Here is a 17,091-nt window from a genome sequence, read left to right on the forward strand (position 1 = left end):
CCTAACATGGCAGCAAAAAAGGTAAGCCTGAAGCTTTTCATAGACAAGAAGGCCCGACGGGTGCTGTTTGCTGAAGTAGACAAGGACTTTGTTGATTTTCTCTTTACTATTTTCACTCTGCCCGTCGGAGCTGTCGTGAGTCTCCTGAGAGAGGGAGGCGGCATGGCAGGCAGCTTGCCAAGCCTATACAAGAGCATTGAAAATCTAAGAGTTAATCATAAATTCCAACCAGACGAAAGCAAACGCTTTCTGATAGAACCCATGGTATTCATGCCTGGTGCTAAAGGCCCTCTCCTATTGCCAAACGTTGGCTCAACACTCCGTCAATTCTATAGGTGTTCGCATAGCTCCTTTATTTGTGATTCTTACATGGCTGATGATGATAGCTTAATTTGTCCTAATTGCAAGTCTAAGATGAACCAGATCGTAACATTCATTGAACCACCGGGCAGGGAATCCCCTAGTAAGGAAGGTTCCTTGAAAGGGACATACATGGTAATGGATGATCTTGAGGTGAAAGCCCTGTCCAACATTGCTGTTGTCACTCTGGTCAGCAGTTTTAACGTCCAGGAAATAGGGGGTATTGAGGAGAAAGTGGTCGATTTGGGCATAGATGAGGTATATATGGCAATCATCCCATTGTTTTATGTTCATTACGGCCATGATCAAATGCTCATGTGCTTGGTGTCTCAAAAAATATTGGATTTATGGAACCGCAACTCAATCTTGTAATTACATGTATTAACTGTACGTTCTTCTGCTTTTGTTTATATATAGGGTGTTAAATTGCTCAGGGCTTGTCTGCAATCGAAAACTGTACTGACTGATGTCTTCCTCCCGGCGGCCAAGAGTGTTGCCAAAGTTGATTCAGCATGGGAAACGCTGAATCCTGTATGGGAAACGTGGAATCCTATATGATTCAGCGAAGACATCTACAATCTTAAATAGAGAAGAATTATACTTATTTAGTAATTGACAAAATAGAAGGAAATTATGAAAATAATGTTGTAACAAGAATATTGTAATTATTAAATAAACTAGCACATAACCCACTTTATGCGCAGAATTCTTCTTTATAATTTAATTTTAAAATTTAAACGTATTTTCATCTTACTTTTCATGTGAAAAAATTTATCATGCCTCTTTTAACAAAAAAACATACTAAAGGTTATACACCAGTACATTATTAAACATACACATTTTTTTTAGAAGTGTACTGAACATGTACTTAATGACACAATCACACACAGATGAATTAATATATAAGACAATTGAATTTAGTTTAATTTATATAAACTAAAACATGGTAAAAATCTTTATTCCCATTAGAATAGTTTAAAATGAAATGAAGTATAAAGAGACAAAAAAAAAAAAAATAGCAAGAATAAAACTTGGATTTTGATTATCAAAACATTAATAGAAATTAGTAAGAATCTTATATTGTTAGTGTGATACCTATTATATTTCCATACAAATGAAACTCATTTATAGGGGTGCAAAGGCGGTTACGGTTAGCGGTTAGTGGCAATAACCGCTAACCGTAACCGCCCTAGCGGTTAGTAAATTTCACTAACCGCAACCGCTAACCGCCTAGCGGTTACGGTTAGCGGTTAGTGGCCGGTTAGCGGTTAGTGAAATAGATAACCGCCCGCTAACCGCTTTTTTAAAATTGGGCTTTTTTTTACCCTCATTTTTTTTTCTTGTATTTTTAATATCTGCTTGGGCCCAATTGCTATAAAAAGAGCCCATATTGAAAAATCAAAAATATTTGACCCAAAATTTACATTTACTTGTACTTAAAAAAAAATTTCCTTAAATATTAAATCATAACTCGTTAACTTTTTTTTTTTAGGAAAAAAAAAAAAATTCAACACAACATACAAAAAAAAGTTCAGAATTCAGATAACTATCACAACATATAAAAAAAAATATAAAAAAAGTTCAACACAAAGCATATAAAATAAGTTCAAATAAAACATTAAATGATACAAATAGTCAAATAAAACATTAAAACTTCATCAATCTTCTCATTTGATCCTCTAGCAAATCCTGTGGACATCAAAAGAAGAAAAGTTATAATATTAAACATAATAATATTAAGGCACAAGCATGTACACATATCAAAAAGTGCTTAATATAATTGTATTGTAATTAAAATACTATGACAATTCAAAAAATAATAATCTTCGTTACTAACAAACCTCTAGGAATGAGATTGATTAGGTTTAGTTTAAGGTTAGGAAGAGATGAATATATATGGGTATTAAAACGACGTAGTTTTGGCTTGTTCAATTTTAAAAAATTGTTCAACAAATGGTTCAAAAAATTGTTAAAAAAATTTGTTCAAAAAATGGTTCAATTTCTTTTTTCATAAAATGGTTTAAAAATTGTCAAAATAGTGTTCAAAAAAATGAAAAATATATTAATACTTAAATTGTTGTTATAAGTAATTGTTGAATCTAATGCTAATTGCTTAATTTGACATTTTATGAATCACATTGTCATTGTATATAAATATTATGATTAAATATTTGAATTGTCATTGGATCATATGATTAAGTGTTGATCTTATAAACTTACAAACAAACAAAAATACTTCAATTGTAGTTATAAGTAACACATTGTTTAATCCAATGTCAATTACTTAATTTGATATTATATGAATCACATTGTCATTGTCATTGTACATGAATAATTGATTAAGTATTGGAATTGTAATTGGATCATATAGTTAAGTATTTAGCTTATACATTTATATTATTCAATATGCATATAATATAACTATAAGCAATTATATATATATATATATATATATATATATATATATATATATATATATATAAAATTCAAAATTGTTCAAAATTGTTAATTTTCTTTTTTTTTTTCTTTCAAAAAATGGTTAAATTTCTTTTTCTAAAAAATGTTCAAAAAATACATTAATACTTCAATTGTGATTATAAGTAACACATTGTTGAATCTAATGTCAATTATTTAATTTGATATTATATAATCATATAGTCTCATTAAATTATATCATATGATTCATATGATTAATTATTTAAATTCTTATCATATTTACTTATAATCTTTTTTCTTTGAATTGAACTTAATATCTAATGGTAAATGGTAATGTTCAAACTCCTAAATCCTAAATTCCTAAAGTATCTAATAATGCTTTAATTAAATTGTAGACTTGTAGTTATAAGTAACATATTGTTTAATTCAATTGAATCAATTGTGATTATCATTGTACATGAATCATATGATTAACTTGTAGACTTATGACTTATGAGTTATGTCATATTATATATGTATTATTTATTATTATATAATCATATGATTTAATGATCAAGCCATCATGTGATATAATCATATCAATTATAGTGATAATATATAAATTACTAAAATTATAATGATAATACATTAATACTTAAATTATGTTTATAAGTAACACATTGGTCATTGTTTAATCCAATGTCAATTACTTAATTTGATATTATACGAATCATATCATCATTGTACATTAATAATATGATTCACTTGAAGTCTTGAATAAAGTATTTGAATTGTCATTGAATCATATGATTAACTATTGATATTATACATTTATATTATTTATATACATATGTAGACTTATATAGACTTATAGGTTTATAATATACATTGGAAATAAGTCTCTAGATATTTAATTGTTGTATTAGTATGAATTGGTATACTTATGAGTTATGTCATATTATATATGTATAATTTGTTATTATATAATCAAATGATTTAATAATCAATCTCATGTGATATAATCATATAAATTATAGTGATAATATATTAATACTCAAATTGTGATTTAATTATTTTTTTAAAAAAATTATGATTTAATGATCAAGTGATTATATGATATAATCATATAAATTATAGTGATAATATATTAATACTCAAATTGTGATTTAATTATTTTTAAAAAAAATTGTGATTTAATTATTTTTTAAAAAAATTGTGATTTAATGATCAAGTGATTATGTTATATGTATAAATATTTTTATAATTATAATTATAAAAATATATTATATAAAAAGGCGGTTAGCGGTTAGCGGTTACGGTTAGTAGACCCAATAACCGCTAACCGCTAACCGCTAGGCGGTTATGGCGGTTAGGCGGTTAGCGGTTAATGCGGTTAGACGGTTAGGCGGTTAGGCGGTTGGCGGTTATAGCGGTTAGCGGTTAGCGGGCGGTTAAAAACCGCCCGCCTTTGCACCCCTACTCATTTACTTCTGAACATTCGAAGAAGAAGAAAAAGAAGAAAAAAAAAAAAAAACACAGAGAAAAAGAAACTAAATATTTTTTTATGAATACAAAATAATACAAAATTTTTTACTCAATATTTAATGTAGTCAAATAAAGCTTCTCACATTAGATTTAATGCTTAATTATCTATTTCGTGTTTCCAAAAAACGAAAATCTTTTTTTTTTTTTTTTTGCACAGTAATCAAATAAATTTTTGCTTTCTTTTGCCTGAAAATTTGAGTATAACACAAATGACCCAAAAAAAAAAAAAATCTCATAAAACATTCAAATTAATTACAATATATTTGTAAAAATGTTAAAATATTTGTTCTCATGTGAGTAGTTTAAAATGAAAATAATAGCAAGAAGAAAACATGTGGACTTTGATCATCAAAGCATTAGTTTTTAATATTATTGGTCTGATACCTATTATATTTCAATGAAAATTAAAATTCATATAATACTAAACATTCTAAAAAAATACAAACCAAACCAAACAAAATATTTTTTTATGAATTCAAAATAAAACAAAATCTTTCACTAAACCTCTAACGCAATCAAATCAATCCTCACATAAGTTGCAATGCTTAATATTTTTTTGGTGTTTCGAAAGTATTTATGTTCAATTTATGCTTATTAATCAAATAAATGTTTGCCTTGTTTTGCTTTCAAAAGCATAAAAACACTTTCAAAAATGGTCAAAAATCGATTAAATCACATAAACAAAACAAAAAATCAAGTAAAATATAAGAGCCTTTATTTTAGTATAATTCATATACATTAAAATATGTTTAAATCTTTTTTCGTATAAGTATATATGATTTAAAATGAAAAATATAAAAAATAAAAAAGCAAGAAGAATACGTAAATTATAATATAAAAAATTAGCAGGAATATTTAATATTTTTAGTGTGATATTTATTAAAAAAAACATATCAGCACTTTGGTAATCTGTTTCCAATTTCCCAACACCGAATCCTATATATTGTTAAATAATAATAATAATGGATATGTGTGGAAATATGATACATATTCCGTATCAGAATTGAGTAAATCAACGGAATGATTGTTGTGAATGAATCATGAGATTTTAGAGGAAGTCAAAAATCAGTTTGCTTAATTACTAGGTGCTAGATCTGTGTGTGATTGTTCATCCAAGTTAGAATACAAGTGATTTCAAGTTTTTGGTGTTCATTTAGTTGCAGTCATGTCACCTTCTGTTGCTTATAAACTGATATTGCTGATGAAGATAATTAGCAGTATTCTTTAAAATTTCAAGTGTTGTTAACAAAGTAAATGTTGTTTGGGGTCAGATTAACCTGACCCTAATCAAAATGGAACCATTCCTATTATAGTTGTTTTTTTTTTTTTTTTTTTGAAGTGAAATTTCATTCATTCATGAAATTTCATCATGAATAAAATTAGGATATTCTTCAATCCAAATTTTCTCTATTGGTGTATGGAGTGCCCCTTTCACCAACATGTGTGCCGCCATTTTTGCTTATTTTCTTGTATGCACCACAAGCCAAAATTGGAAGCTTTGCAAAACAATCTTTGCATATCTTCAATTAATATACTATATCTTAGTCATATATAGTTGATCTTTCATCTGAAAAGCATGAACTATTTCCAAAGTATCACCTTCCTATTAGAGTTGTTAATACAAATGAATATGTTATAACAATTGTTGTATTATTCAATGTGCGGAAAGAAAAATAATGTAAATTAAAATTTTGAAAGATTTTTATTGCATCCACCTTAGCAAGTGTGGCGCAGTCAAGAGTCAACTCACCACCTATTTGGGTAGATAAATCTTATAATATTATCTCATATTTATTATTCAGATTGTTAACGATTTGAATAACAAATTATTGAAGATTCAAATCTTTTCTCGCATTTTAGCTTGTGGTGGTGGAAGCAAGTGATTCCTACTGCAAGTAATTGAAAATTAAGAAACAATCTGTATAAAATTCTATGGTGGGGAAATTAGATGATCATAAATGGCAAATCACACTAGTAAGATCACCTCTGACTTCTGAGACATTAATTTGTCGTTATTACTACTCATATAAATCCTAATTGCTCTCAATTGAGCATCGAAGAATTGTTAGAGATTCTAATATTTTCTGGCAATTTAGCTTGGCATGGTGGAAATAAGCGATTCCTAGCTACCACAAAAGTAATTCGAAATTAAGAAACAATCTGTATAAAATTCTATGGTGCGAAATTAGATAGGAATGATAGGACAAATCACTATCCTTCTCCCTCTGCTTGGGAGAAGAATAATTCCTTCCTCTTTATTAAAGAAGACACTACAAGTCACTCTAGAGTGACTTGACCGCAAAGATTGTAGAGGGCACTCAATCCCTTACTCGAACACGAAGTCGTAATTTATTTGACGCGGTGGTTGACTCTAGCTATTTAAGGAATGTTAACAAGATGAAGAGGTATCAAGGTTTGGAGAAAAAGACGAGTTACCCTTAAAAATTAACTTTCTAGTTTGTCAGGCTAAACTCTTTGGTCCCAAAAGCAGAGGCCATCGCAGATGTATTTCTGCCATATAAGCCGTTAGCCAGGGGTTGTCTAAGCGTTGACCGTTGAGGACACTAGCCAACTGTCAGATCATTAGACCAACATAACCAGGTTCAGACCATTGAAAGCAAGTGAAGACGGAATAGAGGTTTCGGAAGCGAGTGGACTTTCCCCATATCAGAAAGGTATACTAGTTGCACAACTTACAAATGCTTCGAGTATTAAATTATAATTTTGCTTTATAATTTAATTATTAGTTCAATACCATGTATTGGGGGTGGTGAGCCACCCCATGGTGGTGGTCAGCCACCCTCAAATTTGTTGTTGTTTTATTTATTTATTATTATTATTTTTAAATATAAATGCAATTAAGCATTTTTAATAATTTCCGTTAGAGAAAACGAATTTGTAACAGAAATTATTAATAGATATGTCGCATTGCAAATTTTTGATATTTTGTTATGATACATTGTCAATTTTTAAACATTAAATTCCAAATTACAAGTCGGGTGAAACATTTGGGAGATAAATTTCATTTTCCCCTTATGTTTTTCTCTTTTTACTGTCATCAATTAATTGGTTCTACAATAAATGAGTTTATTATGCTTAATGCGTAGATTAAAAAAAATGGGTTGCTGCACTATCTACAAATGGAGGATTTTCTTTTAACCCAACTCAATCCTCTCTCTCTCTCTCTCTCTCTCTCTCTTTTTTTTGTGTGAATTTTGAGGAAAAAAATAGTACTATTTGGGGTGGTGAAGCAGAAAATAAAGAAAAAAAATATAAAAAATATAATTAAAAAACAAAAATATTAAAATAACAAATAATAATAATAAAATAACAAAATTTGGGGTGGTTTTGAACCACCCCTATGGGTGGCCAGACCACCTCCAAGGTGTGGATCAGCCACCCTAGCCGCTACTTGGGGTGGCCGAACCACCTCCAAATTAGACAAGGGTGGTTGAGTTACTCTTGAAAACCGATCAGGGGTGGATCGGCTACCCCATACTCTTAGGGGTGGTCCGGCCACCACCCCTAAATATATATTTCAATTTTTTTCAATTTTTTATTTTTAAAACTTTTTATTAATTGGGATGAAAATATTTGAGATAAATTGTAACATTTTGAGTTGAGTAGGGTTTCAAACATTAATTTTGAAAATAGTTAAGTTGAGTTAGGAAAAATTTGTTTTCCAAACAAGTTGGGTCAACAAATTAATGTCGATCACACCATATATAGGACGAGTGCAACTTCTGTGGGGATGTGGCATAAAAGGGTGTGTTTGTGCCACCAATCAGAAGTTGTCACATAAGTTTATCATACCAAACTTAAGCTTAGGAAAAAAAAAGCACAACCACACCCAATCATATCCAATTTGAATAAAAAAGTTAATTAATTAATTTATTTTTAAAGAAACAAAATTAGAAGGGGAACCGCCAAGTGGGGAAGGAGAAGCCATGCCAGATGGGCGGGGGTGGTGGCCAGCCACCCTCTGGGGTGGCTCCTCTCCTACTTGGATTTTCTTTTTTTTTTTCTTAACATATTTCATGTTGAGGTGTCAAATCTTTATTGGTAGGCACAAAATGGTGGTTTTGTGCATCATCCTCTTTGAAGTTAGGGAAAAATACCTTTTACCCCTTGAAGTATCCATGAATTTGCAATTTTGCTCTAAATGTTTAAAAAGTGACATAAGACCCTCCCAAAAGTATCTATCATTGACACTTTACCCTCTGAAGTAATTTATGTTTACACTTTACTCCCAAAACCTAGTCACTTCGGAGGTAAAATGTAAACATAAATTCTTTGGGGGTAAAGTGTAAACATAAATTATTTCAAGGGTAAAGTGTCAATGTCAGATTCTTTGGGGGGTAAAATGTCACTTTTTAAACATTGTGGGCAAAATTGCAAATCTATGGATACTTCAGGGGTAAAATGTATTTTTCCCTTGAAGTTATTCTCTATATAGAACCTATGTATAGGAATTTTTTTTTTTTTTTTTTTTTTTTTTTCCAATTTTTGTTTTTCTTTCTAACTAAGAGCTTAATTGTGTTATGTTTAAAGGCGTAGCTAGCATAAGAAGCACTTGCAAGTGTGAATTCTATGCAGGCCAAGAGACTTTAAATAAAGCCAAGCCTATTGAGGATTCTTGCCATACTGATCAAGCCCGTTCGAAGATTCATAATCATTGACGCCAGCACCTAACATGGAAGCAAAAAGTATATGTCTGAAGCTTTTCATAGACAAGAAGGGCCGACGGGTGCTGTTTGCTGAAGCAAACAAAGACTTTGTTAATTTCCTCTTTACCATTTTCACTCTGCCCGTCGGAGCTGTTACGAGTCTCCTAAAAGAGGGAGGCGGCATGGTAGGCAGCTTGCCAAGCCTATACAAGAGCGTTGAAAATATGAGAGTTACTCACATATTCCAGCCAGATGAAAGCAAACGCTTTCTGTTGGAACCCATGGTATTCATGCCTGGTGCTAAAGACCCTTTCTTATTGCCAAACGTTTGCTCAACACTCCGTCAATTCTATAGGTGTCCGCGCATCTCCAAGGGTTGTGATACTTTGGTGGCTGATGACAATAGCTCAGTTTGTCCCAAGTGCAATTCTAAGATGAACCAGATCGTAACATTCATAGACCCACCGGGTAGGGAATCCCAAGGTTACCTGGAAGGGGCATACATGGTAATGGATGATCTGGAGGTGAAAGCCCTGTCCACCAGCGCTCTTGTCACTCTGGCCAGCAGGTTTAACGTCGAGGAAAAAGGGGGTATTGAGGAGAAAGTGGTCGATTTGGGCATGAATGAGGTATATATGGCAATCATCCCATTGTATTATGTTTGTTGAAATAATAAATATGGGAGAATATAAGCGGAAGCCATATAGAAAATAAACACAAAGAACTTACGGATGGTTCGGTATTAGACACCTACGTCCACCACTCAGAATACCCCTAAAGGCTACATTGTGTTCATTAACTTGATTTGTCTACAATACAAAGGTTCCTATTTATAGGGTAATGTCTAAATATAAGTTTGGTAATCAAATCCCCTTGATTTGATTACAATCCCAATATATGATTACAATCAACCCATAAATAAAGAATATTTCAATATCAGCATAATTATGGAATATATGGAAAATATAATATATTTTCTATATATTCTAACAATGTTCATTACAGCCATGCATGATCAAATGCTTCTTTTAGTGCCGGAAACCAAATGCTAGATTCTTTTCTGCAGTTGTTTTTTTTCTTTTTGGTGAACATTGAAATATAAACTGTGATTCGGTGCTTGCATATGCTTGTATTTTCTGTACTTGGTATCTCAAAAAATATTGGATTTACGGAACCACAACTCAATCTTGTAATTACACGTATTAATTGTTCTTCTCCTTTTGTTTTTAGGGTGTTAAGTTGCTCAAGGCTTGTCTACAATCGAAAACAGTATTGACTGATGTTTTCCTCCCGGCGGACAAAAGTGTTGTGAAAGTTGGTTCAGCATGGGGAACGCTGAATCCTGTATGGGAAACATGGAATCCTGTATGATTCAGCAATCTTAAATAGAGAAGAATTATACTTATTTTAGTAATTGACAACATAGAAGGAAATTAAGGAAATAACGTTGTAACAAAAATAATGTAATCATTAAATTAATTATACTGCAATGAAAAATTAAGCGGGAAATATTAACATATCCCACAATCCTTTCACATAACCTTGACTATTAAAGAAACCGATGTCAAATCCATGTCCTTGATTACATGGCGATATGCATGTCCTTGTCAAATTAAGGTAATGTCTTATAAATGGTGTTCGGATGAAGTGGAAAAAGAAAAAGCCCTTGATCCGACATCAATCCTTGCAAGACAGCCAAATGTAGTGATCCGCCGCAAAGGTATGTGGGAGGGAGGCGAACGCTTACTTAATTGATGAGTAAAATTGTGGGGGTAAGAAAATAAGAGAATCAAAGAAATAGATAAAGTTTGGGGCATGAGAGCATACCTTTGCGTTGCCTTTGGCCAACCTTAGTTTTATAATCATGATTGGATGCTCGGGTAAGGCTGCAGGTATCTTCCGTTAGTGATTTTATTTGGATGATTTGGCCTTTGATTACGTTGGGGTTTCCGTTAATTCACATTTGTCTTTCTTATAGATCTTTGATAGATCCTTGCCTTTTTCGTACATAAAATTAACAAATATTTGTTATATTTTCTTTCAATCATATTAATCTATAAATATCAACTTTGATTCATAATATAAAATATTAATATAAAAAACTTAAAAAACAGCTAAAAAAACCATGTTTAATTAATATATATACATATTTACTAACGATGATCATATATTTTTTCCTAATATGAGGGTCTTCGCCCGGGGGGGGGGGGGGGAAGAGTATGAGAATAGAAGACTTTCAAAAATATAATTAGGATCTAGAGCAATAGACAAAGTTTTCCTCTAAATTGAGTTGGAAAAATTTCCTACAACCTAGTCTATAAAAGTGACATGTGTCCATTGAACATATGAAATGCGCATGTTTTTTTAATTGCAAGAACAAAGTTAGAATAAATTTTATTAAAAACTCATATGCATCTCACATGTGTTATTAAAAAAATGACATATGTCACTTTTATAGATTAGATTAAAGGAAATTCTTTCAATCCAGTTTGGAAGAAAACTTTGTCCACATGCAATTGCTTGTTTATATTGTTTGTAATTTGAGCAAGTAATTGTGAGTGATATAGAAATTTCCTTCAAACAAGTTTGGAGGAGATTTCCTCTAACTTACTCCAATAAATGCCAAGTGTCATATTTTACATTTTTGTATTTTTTTTTTCTTCTAAGCCACATTCCTATTGAATATACTCTTATGGATAGAAAAATACAGTAAAATATAAATTTGGAAGATTTTTATTGTATCTATATGTCTGAGTAAGTCTTGGGTATCCCACGTACTACTCTCAAACTTTCACCTAATTGAAACTATCTTTTCTAAACTTTATATTAAGTCATTCTCCCCCTTAACTATTAAAAAAAAAAAAAAAAATTGTCAATGCCCTCCATTGACAAAAGGTTGATAAAAACTAAGTTTGAAAATTCTTTATAAAAAAAAAACTAAAAAAAAAATAGAGATGAGGTTTTAGGGGTGGTCGAGCCACCAACCAAGGCAATGGGGGCAGTTCGACCACCCCCTCTAGCCGACCTGGAGTGGCTGAACCACCTCCAAATGGCCAAAGTGTGGTTCGACCACCCCTTTAATTTTTATTTTATTTTATTTTATTTATTTATTTTTGACTATGTAGGGATGACTGGACCCCCAAATGGCTAGTAGGTGGTTGGAACACTCCCAAATTGGCAAGAGGGGGTAGCCGAACCACCTGCATGACCTTGAAGGTTGTTTGGCCAAGGGGCATGAAATCTTGAAAGTAGCATTAAAATGATTTTTCTCTTCCATCGCATTTTTCATATTTGCCTTTAAATGTTAGAGCATCTACTCTGATCCTTCTATCATTTTTGTACCTTTTATTTTTTAAAATCAACCATTAGATCTGTAGGATCCATAGTTTTATATAGGTGAGTCCTACAAATCTAATGGTTTTATTTATTTTAAGAAAAAAAGTAGAATGGAGAAGAACCAAGGTAGATAGATGCTCAAACATTTCTCTTACTTTGCTTCTTGATAATTCCAAAGACTTAGACTAAATATATTCCGAAACAAATGCGCACAATTAAACTCCAAATAGGGTTTTCAATTGCTTCAAAATTGAGAAAATTATTTACTCGAGTGTTCCAAGTCGCAAACTACAATTGGCGTCTTCAATTGTTTGAAGTAGTTATTACTACTCATAAATCTCTCAATAATTTGTGCCCAAAATTGAAAGGATTTAATTCATTGAGGAAATCAACAGTCCCATTGCATGCAGCAAATGTTGATTTGACTGTTCCAAGTCCCGAAGCTTCATGGAATATATGGTGACTGCAAAAGAAGACAATTCCAAGAGTGAATTCCATATAGCCTATATAGCCAAAAGCCTATAAAAAGGGTAACAGCCAAGACAATTGAGGGCACTTACTGGACGGAATCCTCTTTAATTAGCATTCATATACCTAAAATGGCAGCAAAAAAAGTAAGCCTGAAGCTCTTCATGATAGAGAAGGGGAGCCAACGACGGGTGCTGTTTGCTGAAGCAGACAAGGAGTTTATTGATTTCCTATTTAGCATTTTCACTCTGCCGGTCGGAACTGTCACGAGGCTTCTGAAAGAGGGAAGTGGCATGGTAGGCAGCTTGCCAACCCTCTACAGAAGCATTGAAAATATGAGTTTTAATCACATTCAACCAGCCAAAGACAAAAGCTTCCTGTTAGAACCAAAAGTATTCATGCCTGGTGTTAAGATCCCTCTCCTATTGCCCAACGTTGCCTCAACATTCCGTCAATTGTATAAGTGTAATAGTTCGAGTTCGTACACATTCAGTAATACTATATGTTCGAGTACTTACGTAGCTGATGACGATAACACAAAATGTTATTCGTGCGGAGCTAGAAAGAACGCGTTGGCAACATTCACAGACCCCCCAAGCGCAACAAGGGCATTCTCCACTAGTGAGGAAGGTTACGTGAGAGGGACGATTACATACATGGTGATGGATGATCTAGACGTGAAGATCTCTTCCGCCAGCTCTTTTGCCACTTTGCTTACCCAATTTGATGTCAACGATATACGGGTTATTGAGGAGAAAGTGGTCGATGTGGGCATGGATGAGGTATATATATATGCCCTCTTCCCTTTCTTTCTGCGCAATATCACTACTATACCAAATGCTTCTTTTAATTTGCTGTCAGTTAATTTGTTTATTATTTTTGGTAAACTTTGAACAACAAACTACTGTTTTCTTAATTTATTTGGTTTGATGGTAGGGTGTGAAATTGCTCCGAACTTCTTTGCAATCAAAGACTGTTTTGACTGACGTGTTCCTTTCGGCAGAGATTATTCAAACTGAGGTCTCAATTAAGGAGGAGGAACATGTTGAAATATAATTCACTTTCCGTATCAAAATGAGTAATTCAAGGGATTCATTGTTGTGAATGAATCATGAAATAATAGCAAGTTAGCAGCTAATTAGGCAATGTCGAAAATCAGTGTGCTTAATTACAACGTGTAACTGCTCTGTTGGATTTGTTCTGCATCCAGGATAATATACAAGAGTGACTGTTAATTTATTTTGTTCATTAGTTGCAGTCATGTAGTAAACTTCTGTTATTTATAAACTGATATTGCTGATGAAGGTAATTCGTAGTATGGATTACTTTTCAATTGATCAGTTGTTAATTTATAGTAACATTTGAATGGGTTTGGATCAACCTCAACCTTATTTAGATTTGCAATTTTAAAAAGTAATTTTAAAATAATGATTTTAAAAACGCAGTTAATCGTTTGGCACAATTGCGGTTTGACCTTTAAAACCGCAATTTAGCTTTAAAAATTATGTATTTTCAGAAAAGTACTTCATTGCTTGCGATTTGAAAACGCAGATTTTTTGCCTTTTTAAATTACAAATTTTTTAAAAATGCAATCCCAAACAATCAATTTTATGTGATTTCGTATAAAATCACACTTTTAATTTATATATATATATATATATATATATATATATTATCCGTAATTTGCCTCTGTTCATCCGCTTCCTTTCACCTCCATAGACGTGCATTCAAAAGGATTTAATTTTCATTGAGAAAATCAACAGTCCCTTGCAGCAAAATGTTTATTCGACTGTTCCAGCCAATTCACAAACTCCAATCATTTTCCATTGAGAAAATCTAAGTTTTTTGCAGCAAACTGTTTATTTGACTGTTCCAATTCACGAACTCCAATTGGGTTTTTAATTGCTTCCAGTACTAATAAATCCATCGAGAAAATCAACAGTTCCATATTGCAGCAGAATCTTTATTCAACTGTTCCAAGTCCCAATGGTTCATGAATTGTGACTGCAAATGCAAAGGGTAAAACAGAATGCACTTCAATTCCATACAGCCTTAAGACTATAAAAAGGGTAACAGGAAAGCCATCGAACATTTATAGTCATTGCGGCTGCAACGAACGTAAGCTTGAAGCTTTTCATAGACAAAAAGAGGCAACGGGTGCTTTTCGCCGAAGCAGACAACAAATTTGTTGATTTCCTACTTAGCATTTTCACTCTGCCCGATGGAGTTGTCACTAGGCTTCTCAAAGATGGAGGCGGCGTGATGCAAATCGAAGATGGACCGGAACGTAAAATGCGTGGACCCAACAAGCGCAACCAGGGCTGCATCCTCCGCTAGTGAGGAAGGTTACGTGAAAGGGATGGTTGCATACATGGTGATGGATGATCTGGAGGTGAAGCCCTCTTCCTCCAGCTTTCTTGTCACTCTGCTTACCAAGTTCAATGTCAAGGATGTTGGGGATATTGAGGAGAAAGTGGTCGATCTGGGTATGGATGAGGTTTTATTTGGCAATTAATTAACACTTGTTTTCTGTGCATTACAACTACCAAATGCTTCTTTTACCAAATGATTACATATTTTAACTACCTTCTTTTATGTGGTTTGATGGTAGGGTGTGAATTTGCTCAAGGCTTCTTTGCAATCCAAGACTGTTTTAACTGATGTACGTCTTTCTTCCAACAAAAATCATTAAAACTGAGGAGTCGATTGAGAATGAGCCGACAAAGATTAATAAAACAGATGAGTCAATTAAGAACGATGGATATATGTGGAATTTGAAATAATGATGCAATCAACAACAATAATCTCCTGAATGGCTCAATAATATCCCCTTGAATTTTCGATACCCTCTCTCTCTCTCTCTCTCTCTCTCATATCAGCATACGTAGAAATCCTTTCTTTTTTTGATGAACTTCCCTCTGATGGTAATATACATGGTGATGGATGATTTGAAGGTGATTCCCTGTTCCACCACTACTCTTATCTCTCTGCTAACCAAGTTTAACGTCAATGTCAACGAAATAGGGGCTATTGAGGAGAAAGTCGTCGATCTGGGCTTGGATGAGGTATGTCAATCAATAATCATCCCTTGTTTTCTGTTCATTACAACTGCAAAAAATGCTTCTTTTACTAAATGCCCTTGATTTAGCTAGGGAATGATTGTTGCCATCCATTAACAACAGTCAAATCAAGGGAATGATTGTTGTTAATGAAAAAAATGCTTCTGTGAAAGAGATGGTAATATGCATGGTGATGGATGATTTGGACGTGATACCCTGTTCCACCACTACTCTTATCTCTCTGCTAACCAAGTCTAACGTCAATGTCAACGAAATAGGGGCTATTGAGGAGAAAGTCGTCTATCTGGGCATAGATGAGGTATGTCAATCAATAATCATCCCCTGTTTTCTGTTCTTTACAACTGCAAAAAATGCTTCTTTTACTAAATGCCTTTTACCACATTCAGCGCCACTAGTATTATTACGTATTGGGATCCGGCTTACATGTTGTAGTTTAAGTAATGGTTAGGATTGAATTTCTCAAAATCTTTTTTAATTTTCTTTCTCCTATTAAAAGCTTTTAAAAGTAAGTTAAATTTGAGATTCAATCTTGACCGTTGCTTACACTACTGTTATTTTAGTAAGTACGCCAGATCCTACATATTGTAATTATTTTACTTCTTAATTTTTCTGGTTTGATGCTAAGGGTTGAAATTGCTCAACGCTTTTTTACATTCAAAGACTGTTTTGACTGACGTCTTCCTTCCGACTGAGATCATTAAAACTGAGTACTCAATTAGAAAGAGGAAATCAAGGGATTGATTGTTATGAATTTATAATGATATTATAGCAATGTCAAAAATCAGTTTGCTTAATTACTAATTGCAAGAGCTCTTTCGATTGTAACTTTTTGGTGTTCATTTAGTTGCTGTCATGGAATCTTCTGCCAAGTATAATCTGATATTGGTGTTGAAGATAATTCCCAGTACGGATTTCCTCTCAAGTGCTGTTAACATAGTAAAATTTGATTGGGCTCAGAGCAACCTGACCGACCATTATTAAATGGTTAGTAGAGCTTAATTAAAACCATTGCCCGTAGAGTTGTTAACACAAATGTATATGTTGATCAGTTTCTGTATATTTAATGTACTCTATGGATGAAAAATTCTGTAAAATAAATTTTTTAAATATTTTTATTGGACCCACCTGTCTGATAAGGTCTTGAGCAGCTCATTTACCTATTTGAGTAGATGGGTGTTATAAGATCTCTCTCATATTTGTTATCCTAATTACTATCAATC

At 32.6% G+C, this 17,091-nt stretch overlaps 2 protein-coding genes and 1 pseudogene across 2 annotated transcripts; all 3 read left to right on the plus strand.

The window, feature by feature from the left end:
* On the plus strand, positions 1-918 carry LOC132188075 (uncharacterized). Its single transcript, XM_059602484.2, has 2 exons — positions 1-618; positions 778-918. The coding sequence occupies exons 1-2, from the start codon at positions 7-9 to the stop codon at positions 916-918; spliced, it is 753 nt and encodes a 250-aa protein (XP_059458467.2). The 5' UTR covers positions 1-6.
* Positions 919-9,013: 8,095 nt separating this feature from the next.
* Positions 9,014-10,410, plus strand: LOC148585103 (uncharacterized). The gene is made up of 2 exons (XM_088517869.1): positions 9,014-9,616; positions 10,218-10,410. The coding sequence occupies exons 1-2, from the start codon at positions 9,014-9,016 to the stop codon at positions 10,356-10,358; spliced, it is 744 nt and encodes a 247-aa protein (XP_088373995.1). The 3' UTR covers positions 10,359-10,410.
* A 2,512-nt stretch (positions 10,411-12,922) lies between these two features.
* Positions 12,923-15,483, plus strand: LOC148585104 (uncharacterized; annotated as a pseudogene).
* The last annotated feature ends 1,608 nt before the right edge of the window (positions 15,484-17,091 follow it).

Source organism: Corylus avellana, chromosome 6 (assembly GCF_965113065.1).
Source record: "Corylus avellana chromosome 6, dhCorAvel1.hap1.2, whole genome shotgun sequence".
In the NCBI taxonomy this organism is placed as follows: domain Eukaryota; kingdom Viridiplantae; phylum Streptophyta; class Magnoliopsida; order Fagales; family Betulaceae; genus Corylus; species Corylus avellana.